A 15,897-nucleotide genomic window follows, 5' to 3' on the forward strand; every position below is an offset into this window, starting at 1 on the left:
CCTAGGCAGTTATTTTAATTCTTATAAATCTCAACATCTCTGTGGCAGAGGATGAAAGCAACATTAGGCCCTTAATGTCTGTAAAGCACTTGCAAAGCCTCACATGAAAGACACTTCGTCAAACCAACTAACTTGAAGACTTTGGCTTTAGGTAAATCTCATTCAGAAAACAAACAAACAAAAACAAACCCCACAAAACAAACAAACAAACCCCAAATCCAAAAACCCCAAACCAAAACCAAACCAAGAACAAAAAACACAACCAAAACTAACTAACCAACCAACCAACAAAACCCCAAACCCAAGCCAGTGGCTTCAGAGGCAACTTTAGTGAATGCATCTTTCAGCAGTATTTTCAGACAGAGCCAGCTCCTAAAGGACCCTGAATATGTGCAACTGATTTCAATTAGTTTTGCAAGATTCCAGCTTCTCCCAGGATTTAATCCATAAGCAAGAGCACTAGGAATGGCTGCTTTTTCCAGGATGGCCTGATCCTCATCTTGAATATATGAACCTATTAACCTTAAAAAACCCCATTTAAGCAGGGTCCTGTATGCCTGAGTCCCCACAGACCTCACGTCATTCCATGCCATAATAACAGAAGGCTCCTCTGATTTTAGGCAGGTACAGCTGGGAAGAAGAGATGCCTTTTCTTTTTCATCACTGCACCACCTCAGAGCAGTTCATTTCAGTGCAAACAGACCACTTCCCTTTTACTTTTTAACCTTTAAAGAGTAGCACATGCTGCTATGCTTTAAAACAAAACTAGAATTTAAGAAAGCCCCCAGCAGATCACACAGTGCAGCCCATCCAGGATTTTGGCATGAAGCCAGTGGATATTCAGTGCAAAAAGGCTCAGTATCTAAAGCAGCATATGCAGAATTGAGCAAGCAGCTCTCATTAGTACCAATAGGAGCCTGGCTACTAAACCTTCACACCTTTTTAAAGATGTTTCCTCTGTCTTTAATAGCCATTCTTTACTAATCTACTCTGGAGCTGAAACCAAGCAGGCAGAAGTTTTAGCTGGGGAAAAAATAGTCTTAGCCATTAGAAAGCTGGCCCTGTTCCAGAACACAGAGCATCTGGCCACCAGCTGTGTTTAGAGGACAGCAGACCTGAGGAATAGATCAGGGGAAAATCAGAGACAGTGCTGAAATTTGTAATGAAAAGAATGCCAGCCTTCCCCTGTGATGTCCAAAACCTTTGCCCTCCTACATTCCCCATCCTTTTCTCTTCCCAGCTCTTGAGCCAATTATTGGAAAATCAACTATTCAGGACAAAACAGATACCACTTCTGGGCTTGGGAAGGAATCCAGCAGGGCTCTAGAGTAAAAAAACTGGGAAGTGTGGAAACTGGCAGCACGTGAAGCAAAGTGGGAATGTGAGGAATTCAAAGTGGGAATGTGAGGAAATTCTGGAAACTAAGGGAGAACCATGTAGGGATATAAGGAAATACCTGTCAAGAGGCAGGGACAGGATGTCTGTAAGTTCCCAAATATTACAGCACTGGATTAGTAAAAATGACAGATGGAAAGGCAACTTCACTCATTAAAGGCTGGAAAATTATGATTAAAAAAAGAAAATCCTAAGTTTCTCTAAGGATGTTGTCTTTTTTCCATTTTACCAAGACTGGAGGCAATATTTGGCCTCAAAATTTGTAAATTAATGCAACTCATACAAAGACCAAAGAAGAGAAAGCTTTTTATTTTCTAAGATGATAACACCATGTCTGAAAAAAAATGCTAATAAAATGCTCTGTTGGAAAGAGCCTTATGTGATAGGGATGGTATTCATGGGCACCCACTGACACTCACATTGCTTTTTATATTAAATTGACAAGAGCCCTTCCCCCCAGCCCCAGATTAATGGAATGAAGAATCCATGCATGAAGCCACATATAATAAAGGTTGGAGATTATGAAACAGGCTAGAAGACACTATCAGAATTGCAATTGATCTTGATGAAGTGGGGAAATTGCCCTGATTAGAGCAGAACAAATTTAATAAGGAGAAATTGAAAGGGCTATACTTCGAAAGGTGTAGTAAACAAATGCATAAATAAAGATGGAACTCCTGGGAAGGCAGCAGTGAATCCCTCAGGAATTATAAGACAGACTGGATCAAAGCCAGCCATGGGATATTCTTGCAGAAAATATCAGGGGATATATTTTCTGATATGCTTTACATAAACCACAGCAACAGTTTCTGTGCTTTGCTTGTTAACGTACAAAACTCCTGCTGAAGTATGGAAATTTGGGAAAAACAGGAAGCCATGAGGGGAATGACAACAAAGATCAGAAAACACTAACAAAGGAACTAGGAAAGACTATACTAGTGATGCAAAGAGAAGAATTCCTTTCATACATTGAATAACTTTCTAAAAAGATCTCATAAGATCATCTGTTTTTCCTGTAAATCAGGACTCAAAGGAAAAGTGCCTTGATTTGCAATGAAGAAAATCTGAAGTCTCTTTGGAAAATTTCCTGATTATGAGAGTGGTGAAGATCATGGATCCCTGTGACTGGATTCCTGAAGAGCCTGCAAGCTGCACATTGTCTGGCATAGTTCAGCTGGACCTCACCCAGCCTCACATCAGGAGAGGCAGACTAAAATCACCATTTCCAAACTCTGGTTTGTGGATCCACAAAGGTTTGCTGGCTGCTTCCAGGAGAAATGAATTCCAGGTTTACACTGGCTGGCTTTTCTGCTGGCAAAAATCCTGGGGACCACTGGTCAAAAAAGAATTGAAAGTTATGACTCTTTTTTCTTAAGGTTTCCTTCAGCTATACATCTGTGATGTTTGGATTACCAGCATTTCCAAGGGCAAAAGTTATCCTGTATAAATCCTTAGCTGCAGTCCCTTCCTGTAACAGCTCAGGGTGCCCAAACACAGTGACCACCGCAGGTACACCCACCAAAGGCCCTATAAAGCCCTTTATTGCTGAAAGAAACCTCGTGAACTTTACCACAGTCACTCTCAACTCAGGAGACTGACTAGCTTGGAGTTACCATTATTAAATGGGAAGTGTTTCCTTCCCATTTAATATAATGATTATTGTTTGAAAAACTTTGCTATTTTAAACACGAGGCTGCAGGGTGAGGCCTGCTCTTATCTAATTATTTTTGTCATAGAAGGATGGGTTTCCATGGATGAGAAGGCACACCAAGCAACAAGAACCCCTGTGTGTTGCTGTTGTATTGACTATGGTCTTGCTTCTGTGATCACAACATTCACTCAGAAGTAGCCATTACTTACAAGTTCCAGACAACATCTTGTGTGAACACATACTATGCAGAAAACAAGATCTAATTGACTGACATGCTGTGTCTCTGCAACATTAGTAGCAGTTTAGGCATTTTGTCATTTGTTGCAGAAACAGTAGAGGCTTTAGAAGATCAAGCAGAAAGGAGGATTTACACCTCAGAGTCATGAAACAGCTTTCTACTATGTTGACAGCTGAAGCCAAAATTATGTTCTCTGAGCACATCAAAAGCTGGAACATGGAAGGGCACCTGATGCAGATGCTTCAACAAAAGAAAAAGTTTAACATGCAAACTTCTAAATTTCGTAGAATGGCACACTAGAAAAGAAATAGATTAACGTCACTTTGCCATGGAGAAGGAAACATCTTTGCTTGCTTCTTACTGTGGTTTTCAGAGAGGGCATCTGGAATGTAGTGGCAAATAGCAGTTTTGTCTTGATAACATTATGCTGCAAAATAAACAAAGCTGACACTTGCCATTTAAATCACCCCCCCACCCCACCCCACCCAAGCCCTGCATTTGTAGATTACCTATACATTCTCAGGATACAGTGAGAAATCATTCTACAGTACATATTTAATTATCATTTTAAAAAGTCTAACTCAGACACAATCTCTGGCCAGTAGCAAAATATCCACACATCACTAAAGTAAAGATCTGTTGTTATTTCTTCACTGCAACAAACAGCAATCAGCATCTCGAGAAGGAGCTCCAAGGGGTATCATATTGCAGCCAGTCACACCAGATAAAAAATAAGCTAATTTCACAAATGAAGTTTGACAAGAAGTAACATTGCATTTGTCTAGGCGAAACGAAGCACGGACGGAACATTTCACAGGTACAGTTACCATGCAAATGCATGTTTGTTGAGTTTGTCATTGATTTCAACCCCAAATCACAAGTAGCATGCAGTTCTCCTGCCCCCCCTGCAACTACTGTACTAGAGACAGGTGGGGTAATGTGCCTCTTTGGTGTAACCATAGCCTTTTAGGCAAGATTATACCACCCTAGGAAAGAATACAAGCAAAACTTGATCATATGTGTGTTTACACAATGTACATTTTACCATTTAAAAAACCAAAACATGTTACATAGATTCTCAAACACAGCTCTGTTGAAAATGAAATTTTAAGCTTAAGAAATAGGTTTTAAACTACAAGGCCACCCCATTATTTTTTATGAACAGTTTAAAAAGTTCCCACCCCTAAAAATCTGCCAGTATATTTCCTCAACTGTAACAGTCTTACCCACTCTCTAAATACAGCTGATCTTTGCTGGACAGCAATATCAGTTCTTACATTTCTTAAATGCACGAGATAATGGACTCTGGGATAGATATAGTTCTTAACTGTGTAACACTGGAACAAATCTGACTTAAATGATTAATTGGTCAATTCAGGTGTTCCCCAGCACTACCCTTCAGGCAGGGACTTCTGCTGTTCACTGATGTGAGTTCTGGTTTTTGTTGGCATCAAGCTCCAAGAACAGGCTCGTGATTAGAATATAAGTACAAGGGCAATTCACCAGACACCCTGGTACCCAGCTTGCTCAAAAGCAGGAGGAACTTTCTGTATTCTCTAATCCAGGTGGGGACACAGCCCCATCGCAGCACCTTTGGCCGGAACAGAACTGTTTGGATGCGACGTAGAATTTTTTACATTTTCTTTTTTTGTAGTCATTTCACCAACTGCAACAGGCTGGAGGAACTGCAACAGCAGACTTAACTTGCAGGGTCTTTGATTAGAGGGTTACCATCTTCCTCAGCTTTACACAACGGAGCCCTTTGAAGAAGACAAATGAATTGACTGAATCCTTGTGGCCAACGTCCTCTGTAAGTCCTCTAGTACACTCTGACCAGATGTTTCTCCATTTTTGTCATACAACAACTGTTTGAAAGCTTCATTTTCAATGAGGACCATCATGTTTTTTAGAAAGTAGCCTTCACAATAGGCAGATAGTTCTGTGACACCGAGGAACTACAAGAAGTGAAATTAGAGAAAGATAAGCATTCTGATAAAACCCAGGCAGCAAATACAGTGCATAGAGTTGCACACAAACAAATACACAATCTAAGCCTTTTAGACAGGCACAGTCTAAAATGTGCTTACTTACAGGTATAAATGCATGGAGAGGAAGGAGTTAATAAAACAGTGTATTATGTTGATGATACTCATAACAATTCCATGTTAAAAGACCCTGTCTGTTGGGGAAACAAAATTCCACAGGCTGAAACTTTTCTCCCTTGGAAACTGATGGAAGTTTTACCACAGAGTCTACCAGACCCATGACTTCATGCTAGAAGTTACACCCTAAAACTACAGGTTTGGGAAAACATTACAGACCACGTTTCAAGAATGCCATCCTTAGCAAGGATGGGACATATGACTGCAGAAAGCTGTCGTGCAAAATTTCATGCTCTGAGGAGAAATGGAAATAATCAACCATTGGAAAAAATCTCCCAGGGCAGAAGTGGATTTCCCAGCATTGGACACTTTAGGATCCAGCTGGGCAGGGTGCTGGGCCATCTTGTCTAGACTGTATTTTTGCAAAGAAAGGTTGGACCAGATGATCCTCCCAAGCTGGTATTCTACAGTTCTGTGATTGCAGTTTTAAGAATGAAATGCCCATAGGGATATTAATGATACCAGTACTCTCCAGTCAGCATTTATTTGTAAATATGACCAAATCCACATTACAGAATCACAGAAAATGCTGAGTTGGAAGGGACCCACAAGGATCACTGAGTCCAACTCCTGGCCCTGCAAGGGATCATCCACCAAACTCTATTTGTCTCTCAATCCTGGATGACAAAGGCTGTGTGTGCTCCACTCATCTCTGGGCCAACGTGCTCACACCTCCCCCTCTAGAAAGGTCACGGAGGTCCTGCAGGTGCAGATGAGCTTGCAAAGCAGCAAGATCAAGAAAGGTGTCCATTACTATGGTTCTAACTAGATGATCTTTAAGGGTCCTCCAACCCAAATAATTCCAGAAGTCAAAGATTCAGGCACAGGCAGGCTGGCTATTGCTGCAGTGCCCTACCCACAGCAGTGCCAACATGACTCTGGCTGTAAAACCCACCCAGGTACCCCATTTCCATGTCTTCCATTGGGAGGTGCAGGCCCAAATAACTTGCAGGTTGGGGCTCTTACAGGCACACCAGTGGATTTAGCTACTGGGTTTGTTAAGTCCCAGCATGTAAGAATTTTCTTCAATCAGGATGTAAATAACAGCCCCATTTCACAATTCAAAGAAAACATGATTTCAAAGCAAAATTATTGTTTTTACTGACAGCAATACAAATTGAGAAGTTCACACATGAGCTACGAGACAAATCAAATATTTTTCAAACGATTCCTGCACTGTAATATTTTTCCTCTTACATTAAATGGACCTACAGATACGCCTCATTGCTTTTTTTTATAGGTAGATCTTTGTGCCTTGTGCTATTTCAAACATTGATTGCATGTTATCTGTACACGAAGACCCAGCATTACTGTTCTCTGTAGGAAATACCTGATGATGGGAATGAAGGTCAGATCTGCAGGGGTTTGGAGCAATCTGCAGGATTACTCTGTTCAATCAAACCTCCATGTTACAATGCATCAGTTTTATCTTTTGTATAGACCATGCAAGTTAGAGAAAAAAATCTCTTAAGAAATGCTTGAAGAATATTTCACTGCACTTATTTGTGCACTATTTCCATCTTCCAAGTGAAAATCTAACTACTCCAAGAGGAGGGAAAAAACTGAAACCAATCAATGTAGTAACTACCTCCACCAATGTGTGAAAATAGGTTTTCTAGGACAAGATATGCCATGTTTTTGTGTCTAATGACTTAGGCAACCTCACAAGCTAAGTATATAATTTGATTCCAATAAGATACTCTCCAAGACATAAAATTCTCATTACCATCCTTGCAGGGTTCTGAGCCATTGCACTTCCACAATGTGGCATTTTTATGTATTGACAAGGTGTCACCAGCATTGAGTGTATCACCCCACTGGGCTTCAGGCAGGAAGAAACAGATAATGGAAATGGAAAAAGTATCTTGGAAGGTGAAAGCAGAGATGCCTACTTCATTTAGTGATTCCTGTAGAATCAGCTCAGCAGTTTGTGTTGTCATGAATAAGGGACAGATCTCCCATATATTGGTACACTCAAACTGAGTTTGACCTGCTCAGGGAAGGGGTTGAGAAGCTGCCACCTTGGACTTGGACTACCTAATTTTGGATTGTCACTATACCAGGTACCTATTAATCAGCCAGTCACAGTAAATGAATGACAAATCTTAAGCGTGCAACAAATGTACCAAGGATATGAGATACACACACACACACACACATACATATATATAACTACTTATTACAAAACTGGCCTACAGGAATGACAGCAGACACACAACATGCAAGCATATGCAGTTATTTTTACCTTGGCATGATTATAAATATCCACACAGTTTTCTGTATTAATGCTTTTTGCACAAATGATCTCACAGTGTCGTTGTAAAGCTTCAAGCTGGAAAAATTTAGCAGCAGAGAGAAGCTAAAAAAGAAAAAAAAACAAAAGGCATGGGAAAAAATAGTCAAAAACTGCTGAGTGATACAGAATCAGAGCTTGCTTCTTTACTGTTTCATTATATTTTTTTTCTTGCTCCTTCTTCAGTTAGCATGAAAGTACTGACAAAAAGTCAGAATGAGAAGATTGCTTGGTTGTTTTAACCCTCTGCAGTCCCTTCTAAATCACACAATGAGAATCTATACACAGAGAGAACACCAAAGGCTACTCAGGTCCACATGCTGATTTTAGAATGGGACAAGGAGAAAAAGGAAACAGCAGAAGAATATTGAAGAATATTTTGTCACTTTTGTCACTTTGCAAACACGACTGCAATAAAAGACCTGCAAATACACCCCCAAAAGCCAAAGTTCAGGTTCAACTGTTCCCCAAGATCTTATTGAAACAGAGCACCTGGCCTGGATGTGAGGAAGTCATCAGAAAGGTACAAGAGTACATCAAGAGTACAGAGGAATTAAAACCAAATGGTGATGATCATCCTGGGCAGTCTGAATCAAGAGAGGCAATAACCTCAAATCTGCCACCCCAGCAGGCTCAAGAGAACGGAATCAGATCTCCATATGCTCCTTGTCCTAGCTTGTGAGCAGCTGTCAGGGGATGTCCAGGCCAGGAACACTGAAACACTGTCTGGGGTCCACATTACTCCAAGGAACAAGTGCACAGAGGTGGGAACCAGCTTTGTGAGGCAATGCCTAGCCAGCATCCATGTGAGTGTCATGTGTCTGTCACTGCTCTACCAGCTCTTCTGACACCAGCACTGACCTCCCTCTTTGGCCCTGCATCTCCCATGTGGCTACACTGCCTACCCTGGCACTGCTTTGGCATCTCTGCATGCCTGTGGGGTGAAAATAGCTTGAACTTTGAGTTCTCCAACCAATTTCAGCAGTGTTAATACTTCCTCTATTGCCTTTTTTCTGTCCTTTTACAGAGAAGTAATTTAATTTTCTGTCTTTCCATGGTAGGCCATTGTCTCTGGCTCTCTGCTCTGCCTTAAAAAGCAGGTTGGAGTTCTTCATTGCTTGACACCTTTCTGTAACCCAGCCAGACCTTAGGCAAAGCTGTTCACGTATTTAAATAGCACTTATTCAAGTATTCAGGCTTTTACATAGCCCTTATTATTTGTGACTCATAACAAAAAGCTAACCTGTGCATCCCAAAGGGGCTCTCATGCTGCACTGGGGAACAAACAAAACCCTGAAACTTCCACGACATTATTCTGACTTCTCGTATGCAGTCTGCTCAAGATCTACTTTAATCCCATAAATAAATCCAAGTGCTGGAAATCTGCAGAGCTGATGTGATAGCAGCCAGCTGGCCCTAATTATGAATTGCAGCGAAGATTTCTGTGGAGTATTTCTGGAGCTTCTTGTTATCATATTTGTAATAAGGCAAGTTACTAAATGCAGTTTTGATAGATAAAGCCAAATTCTATTCCAGCTGCCTCTGTGGCTCAAGCAGTCATGTGCTAGTTTGTAATTACTTTAAACTGTGAGGAACCATGGCCAGATCTGTTATCAAGAGATCAATCAATCAGTCCTACATTCTGGAGTCTCAGAAGTTTTGAGATGTCACAAAAGTAGAGCAAGCTGCCAGCTGAAATGCAGCACAAGTTTTTTAACAGCCTAGGTGATAAAACACACATCTCTATAAAGCCATTGCACTGCCTAGTCTAAAATTCCCTATTTCAGAAAGGGTTAGAAATTCAAGAAGTCTTTCAAAACTTTGAGTGAAACAGAGAATTAGGGAACTTTTCCTATACAGCTCAGGAAGCCAATGTGGGTATGCTTACTTAAAAATCCACTGCCTGCACTAGGGAGGGGTAATTTCAGTCCTGAGCAGTTCCATCCTCTGGCTGCCAGACTGTAGAGTTATAGGGACAGAATAATACAGGAACAGCAACAGGACACGAAGAAAAGGAAAGTAGCTGCACCAGGGCAAGTGCAGACTGGCCATAGGGAACAGGTTCTCCACTGAGAGGGTGGTCAGTCACTGAGCAGGCTCCCCAGGGAAGCACTCATGGCACCAAGCCTGCCAGAGTTCAAGGCACATCTGCACAACACTCTGGGTGATGTGGTTTAGTCCTGCAAGGAGCAGGGAGCTGGACTTGATGATCCTTATGGGTCTCTTCCAACTTGAGATATTCTGTGATTGTGGTGGCAGACACTGATGACTACCTGCTGTTTAAGTAGCTCTTAATTTAGTATTTACTGACCTGCATTCTTTTGGGCTGCCTGAAAACTCCCAGAATGACTATCAAGAATTTGCTCAATATATCTTAGTTCTGTATAACTGGAGTGGTTTTGTTGCTCATAGCTGACAATGATGGCACACAGTATTTGGAAGGGAATTACTTAACATCCATAAGGTTGTGGTTGCATGGCTGGTGGCTGTGGCTGTGTGAAGGTTCAGTCAGCTCCAGCTGGCTTGGCTTTTGCAAAAGACCACAACAGCACCTGGATGTTTTACATCCAGTGAGAAAGGGGCAAAGAAGTCTCTGTATCTCAGGGAGCAGATTATGATTTCATTAATAAAATTTAAGAGTCACGTGCTTGAAATTGAACTGAACTGTGTCTCCAGTGGACTTCTCTCATGGTTAAAGCCCAGCACATGCCCAAGACTTCTCCCACGTGAGGAACCAAATTGGATGTTTTTAATGCTGCTGAGATAGGGAGGATGGAACACTAAGTTGCTGGAAATTGGTTCTAGATTTTGGTAACACCAGCTTTGCCTCTGAGTAGGTATTTGCAAAGTCTCCCAGTGTCCTGCAGGACTGCAGAGAGCCTGGGCACCCCAGGTGAGGCACTGCTGGCTCTTACAGGTCTCAGGTCTTGCCCAATGGCCACGTGCCCTTGGGTGAATGTTACACAGATCAATCAGCATCACTACCACTGCAATTAAAAAATGTTTCTTACCTCCATAATTTCATTATTTTTAATCAGGAGTGACTCTGCACCTCCATAATAAAGATACTGCATAACCAGCTGTAATAAAACAAAGGAGTGTTTATAAAAACCAGTCGAAGACATAGAGGAACAGGGGACAATGCAGCCAATACCCAAGGCTCTCCTAACATCACCATGGATTTGTAGGTAAAAATGGCTCAAGCCTCCTGTTTTCAAAGATATACTTGGTTATTCTCTCTCTCTCTGCAAAGTTCAGTGTTTCCTTCTTACAGGTAGTCTAATGTCTCAACCATCACCCTCAAATTGTCTGGATTTCCTGGTGAGCTCCAAACAGTTTGCAGGAAACTGATTAACTCATTTGGACTTTTCAGTGTATTTAGCAGTCTGTTAAATACATCACTAATTCTGGCAAACACAGCATATATAATGGTTATTCCCTCATTCCTTCTCTGGCAAAGGCCACCATCATCCAGCTGGGTGTGAGCGTGCACAGAAGATAAGAAAGAGGTGGAGGAGGCTTTGCACTTTAATACAAACCAGCTGAGATCCCCCTGCAGGGAGCCTGGTTATTGTGGGCAGCTAGGAATTATGAGCAGCAGTAACAGTCAATACATGGAACTGCCTGAGCTCCAGCTCAAAGCAAGGGAAGCATATCCATGTACATCCTACAGGTACAGAGAGCAAGCTCTGCCTTTTCATGGCACAAAATTGATTGGAGAGCACTGCTAAGGAAGGGAATGAAGTGTGTCTCTTCCAAACCTGTCCATTAAATACAGAAAGAGCCAACTACAGTAAGAAATGCCTTATGCTGACAGGCAGTGCTTTGAGTGCACAACCCATGTCAGTGAAATGCACGGTGCTGTATCTGCTGGGGCACATTTGCAATCAATAGCATTCTGCAGTGCTTGAACAGAGATGAAGCCTGTGCTTGTGAAATCACTGCTCTGGTTTATCAAATACATAGGTACTAATTTGGACAGGGCATGCATGGTGTTCCTCTTAAAAGTTCCATTCAAATTCAGCGTGAGGACTGTACCTGAAAGATGGGATACTTCACGTAGTTGATCTCAATACAAGTACTATCAGATGAGGGCTTGCTAGACAGCAATGCTTTAAACCTAAATAAAAAGGAGCAAACTTGAAATACCAGCCCAATTATCTCTGTGGAAAAATACAGTAAAAACAGTACAGAAGTGCAGTGGAATGACAGCATCGACTCTTGCAAAAACAGCATACTGAAATGAATGTATTTGTCACCAAAAAGCATCAAGATTTAGACACCAACATAAAGTTCAAACCAAAAGGAAGAAGCCTCTTTCTGTAAGATTTCAATTTGAATTTTTTTGAAAAATACATCTAATATAACAATAGAATAAAATGTACATCCAAAACTCAGATTCTGCAATAACACATTTTACAGAGTTACATTTTTTTTTCTTGAAGGCAGCATGATCTTTTATGAAGATCTGCAACACTTAAAACCTGAAAGTTTTCCTTTTTTGAGGGTGATAGATATTGGCTTATGTCCATTATGCTGGTTTAAAAAATGTTTTGGAACAAAACATTAAAAGAAAGACATTAAGACTTTTCATGCTCCTGTGCACGCTCAGTACAATTGTGTAAGAAGAGGCAGGAGAGAAAACTGGATAGGCTGCTGTTCTCTGATTATCAAAACCCAAAATTCAGACACAAGTTTCAGGACAAAAAACCCACATATTTTTAGTTAATAATTGCAAACTTATGTGAGCTATATACCTATGTAACAATTTACTTCTCAAAAGCAGGTATTCCCATTGATCAGAAGGTGAAAATGGGAAATGTGCTGCCAGAAACACCTACCCTTGTACTTCCTCTCTTTGACAATTCATGTGACCTTCCAGCAGTAGTTCAGAGCTCAGTTTATCTACCAAGACCAGCATTTGCTGGATGGTAACCTTTTCCATATCATGATTGCATCTTGTTAATTAAAATAGAGATAACAATTTACTTGCTTTCATTAGTGCCAAACTCTATTATGAACACAATTTAGTAGGCTCAAAGCTGAAGTTTGGAATGTATTTGTACACCTACGAAGAAGCTCTAAACACCAATATTCATTTCTTAGTTAAAGGCAGGGTCAGGTACTGCAGTTACTTTATGCAAATTTCTTTACTCTGCGCTGTGGTTTGGCAGCACGACTAGCATCAATTCTGGTATCACTTAAATTATCCAAATTCAGAGCTCTGTCCTTGCCACTTCTCAAAAAAAGCTGGTATGGAGGACCAGCATGATTTGTTTAAAAGCACACCTTGAATTATACAGCTGCATACAAATAACACTTGTGAGCAACTCTTGGATTGGGTTGAGCTGGGTAACTCACATTCAGCCTTCTGAGCACAGGAAACAGCCTATAAATACTGCCTTTGGATACAGTATGGTATGTTCCACAGCTATTTAATTTCATTTTAAAGTTGTCAAATGATGTCAAGAATTGTGTGATAGTAGCTTGCTTTTCCTGGAGACTGCTGAAACTGATGCAAGGCAGGATTTAACCACTCACAAGATTAATTATTAAGAATCAAAACATCACGACTCCTGTACTGCCAAGAACTGGATGCAGTAATGAGCACCAAGCCAGTGTGCCTCAGTGGAATGAAGTCAGATATATGGCCAGAAGCATGGATCATTCACTGGATGAAAATCTATTGATGGGAACACTTGTTAAATATTTGGAAGATCAACCAGAAGCAAGCTGTGGGGATGTTCTGATTAAGAAAAACTTAAAGATCGGGCCACTAGCCCTCAAAGAACTTGAACAACAAAACAAACAAAAAACCCCCCAAACCCCACAAAATCAAATTCTATTTTTGTTAAAAACCAGAGCTGCATCTATTGTACCTTGGTGATGCAGTAAACAGCAACACTCGATGTGCATAAAATGGTCTTCCTTCCACCAGAAATGTGACATCTGACATTTCTTTATTGTTAAGAAAATGGGGATCTAGAATCACAAAAAGAAGGAAACAAAGAAGTCAGTAACTTTAATTTGGAAGAGGTCAGGAATGTAATGAATATTTTCCCCTGTTTTGACAAAGAAAGCAACAGCATAGAAGGATATTGTTTTTAGTGAGTAGGGCCCATAAAGCTATTTTGGACAGCCTGAGACCACACTGAGTTCAGAAAAAGAGAATTCAAAGCTCTGAAGTCCATGAGAACCTTTGCTGAAACAACAGCCAGCTGTCCCCACTGTGTGACACTGGCACAGCCTCCAGCTCTGCTACCCAGAGCAAACTGCAGCTCAGCAGATGCTGGGGGCCCTGTGCTCATTTGTACTCTATCAGGCCACTTCCTGTGTGAGGAAGTCTCTGTCAAGGGGAAGAGGGTCCTGGAAAACTGTTTGAGTCTTCTCTCAGTCCCCTGAGAACACCCTGGGCTCTGCTGACCAAGCTGGGAAAGCTGTGCTGTTGCAGCATCACCTGCAGCCAGCCAGGGTGGTTGGAGATCCAGACAGACACCTGGCTCCAGAGCCAAGGCTTGGATCCCAGCTAATCAGCAACACAGACAAATTTGCAGATTTACGGCCCCACTCCAGCACACCTGATGACCCTCCTGATGTCAGTGGGAGTTTTAGGTCAGGTTAAGTTTGGGGCCCTTCTTTCCTCTAATTCTGTCTTTCAAACTGAGATTTTTCTGAGTTGTGGCCCGCTCAAGCACCCGGCCAGCATCAGCCTTCCCCGAGAGAAGGGTTCTATCCCCCTGGAGAGCCGGCGCGATCGTGCAGTGACACTCACCCAGGCGAGAGGTCTGCTTGCGCTTAATTTCCACGAGCTTTGGAATTGGGTAGGGTCCATAGCAATGAGTGAAAATGACAGAGAGCTGCTGGCTGATCACCTCGTTCTACACAAAAGAAAACAAATATATACAACATAAAATCAGTATGCAAAGGATATGTTACGTTGTTCTGAACAGCTGCCTGTTTTGAAGGTGAAAAATGTGATTGCTGAAGCTTTAATAAAGTAAGAGCTTACGATTATTAGCATTTGTTAGAAACTGCAGTTCTCATTTACTTGATTGCTACGTCTCCTGCAAATAATTTTAAATGAAGAACTCTTCTCCTTGGATGACGAGTCTTCTTTGCCTAAAAATTCCATAGCCCAGTCCCCTCTGCAAAAACAAAGTTCCTTTTCAACAATGAGTTCATTTTATTTGCAGATTTGCTGTACTGGAAAATGACTTTTATTTTGCTCTTTAGAAAATGGTCACTGGTCACATCTCAGAAAAACCCAAGCTATAAAGAGATGCAGCCACACAGTCTACACAAGTGTTGAAGTGCAGCAGTCTTACAAACAGAGTGACTGAGGCACCAGAGCCAGCCCTCATTAATCCTAAATGTTTTATTAACGTGCTCTTACACCTCTAGCACCAGTGTGGGCACCACTGTGCTGTGGAAGCCACCAGACCCTCACAGAACCAGGTCTGGTCCCTGGCCTTACCCCTTTCTGCCACAACTCTGGGGTCAAGGCACACACAGGATGCTTTCCTAAGCACCTTGACTATTTTTATGCCTAAGATGCAAGGGTAGTGAAATGTATTTAATGCTTAACTACCTAAATCCCAGATGAAAGCAAGATTTAAAAGCTTTGCCAAATTTTATCCCACACTTTGCTGATAACCGGAGCAAGTCTAGACAAGTTCAAAAAGTGCCACACTGCTAATTCCTGATGGCATCTTTTAACTACCCTGTTGGTTGATGAATCTCTCCACACCAGGAAACTGTGAAATGGCAAAACACTTAGACATAAGAGGGTCAAAGGCCAAGGAAATAAGTTGGTGAGGGCCAACAAAAAAATCATAGCATAAAAATTTGAGGAGCGTACTTGTTATATTAAAAATATCTCCAGGCTTTAGAAGCAGAAATCAAAAATTTCCTTGCTCTGAGCACATTTCAGAAGTCCTCCTTAAATCCCACGAGTGGCAAGGAGGAGTGGCAGAGATGCTGTAATGATTCTCTTACTGAATCTAATCAAACAGGGTGGGAAGGGGTAGAGCTGTTCCCTCACAGGCACATGCTGATGTCAAAGGAAATTACACGCACTTGCCGCAGGCAGGAGCTGGCTCCTGTTACTACGTCAGATGTAGCACTGAAAGAAGCTCCAAGATAAGAGAAACTCTCATAC

At 41.5% G+C, this 15,897-nt stretch overlaps 1 protein-coding gene across 5 annotated transcripts in view; it reads right to left on the bottom strand.

The window, feature by feature from the left end:
- Positions 1–1,681: 1,681 nt before the first annotated feature.
- The window catches only part of ABTB3 (ankyrin repeat and BTB domain containing 3), a 164,477-nt gene continuing 150,261 nt past the window's right edge, over positions 1,682–15,897 (bottom strand). For all 5 annotated transcript variants that reach the window (XM_030263130.4, XM_030263131.4, XM_030263128.4 and 2 more), the window contains 6 exons: positions 14,512–14,617; positions 13,619–13,721; positions 11,778–11,859; positions 10,751–10,819; positions 7,692–7,805; positions 1,682–5,239 (listed from right to left, as the gene is read on the bottom strand). In XM_030263130.4, coding sequence (XP_030118990.4) covers positions 5,030–5,239; positions 7,692–7,805; positions 10,751–10,819; positions 11,778–11,859; positions 13,619–13,721; positions 14,512–14,617 — 684 coding nt within the window. In that variant the 3' untranslated portion in view covers positions 1,682–5,029. The remainder of the gene's footprint in view (positions 5,240–7,691; positions 7,806–10,750; positions 10,820–11,777; positions 11,860–13,618; positions 13,722–14,511; positions 14,618–15,897) is intronic.

This window comes from Taeniopygia guttata, chromosome 1A, assembly GCF_048771995.1.
Source record: "Taeniopygia guttata chromosome 1A, bTaeGut7.mat, whole genome shotgun sequence".
Taxonomy (NCBI): domain Eukaryota; kingdom Metazoa; phylum Chordata; class Aves; order Passeriformes; family Estrildidae; genus Taeniopygia; species Taeniopygia guttata.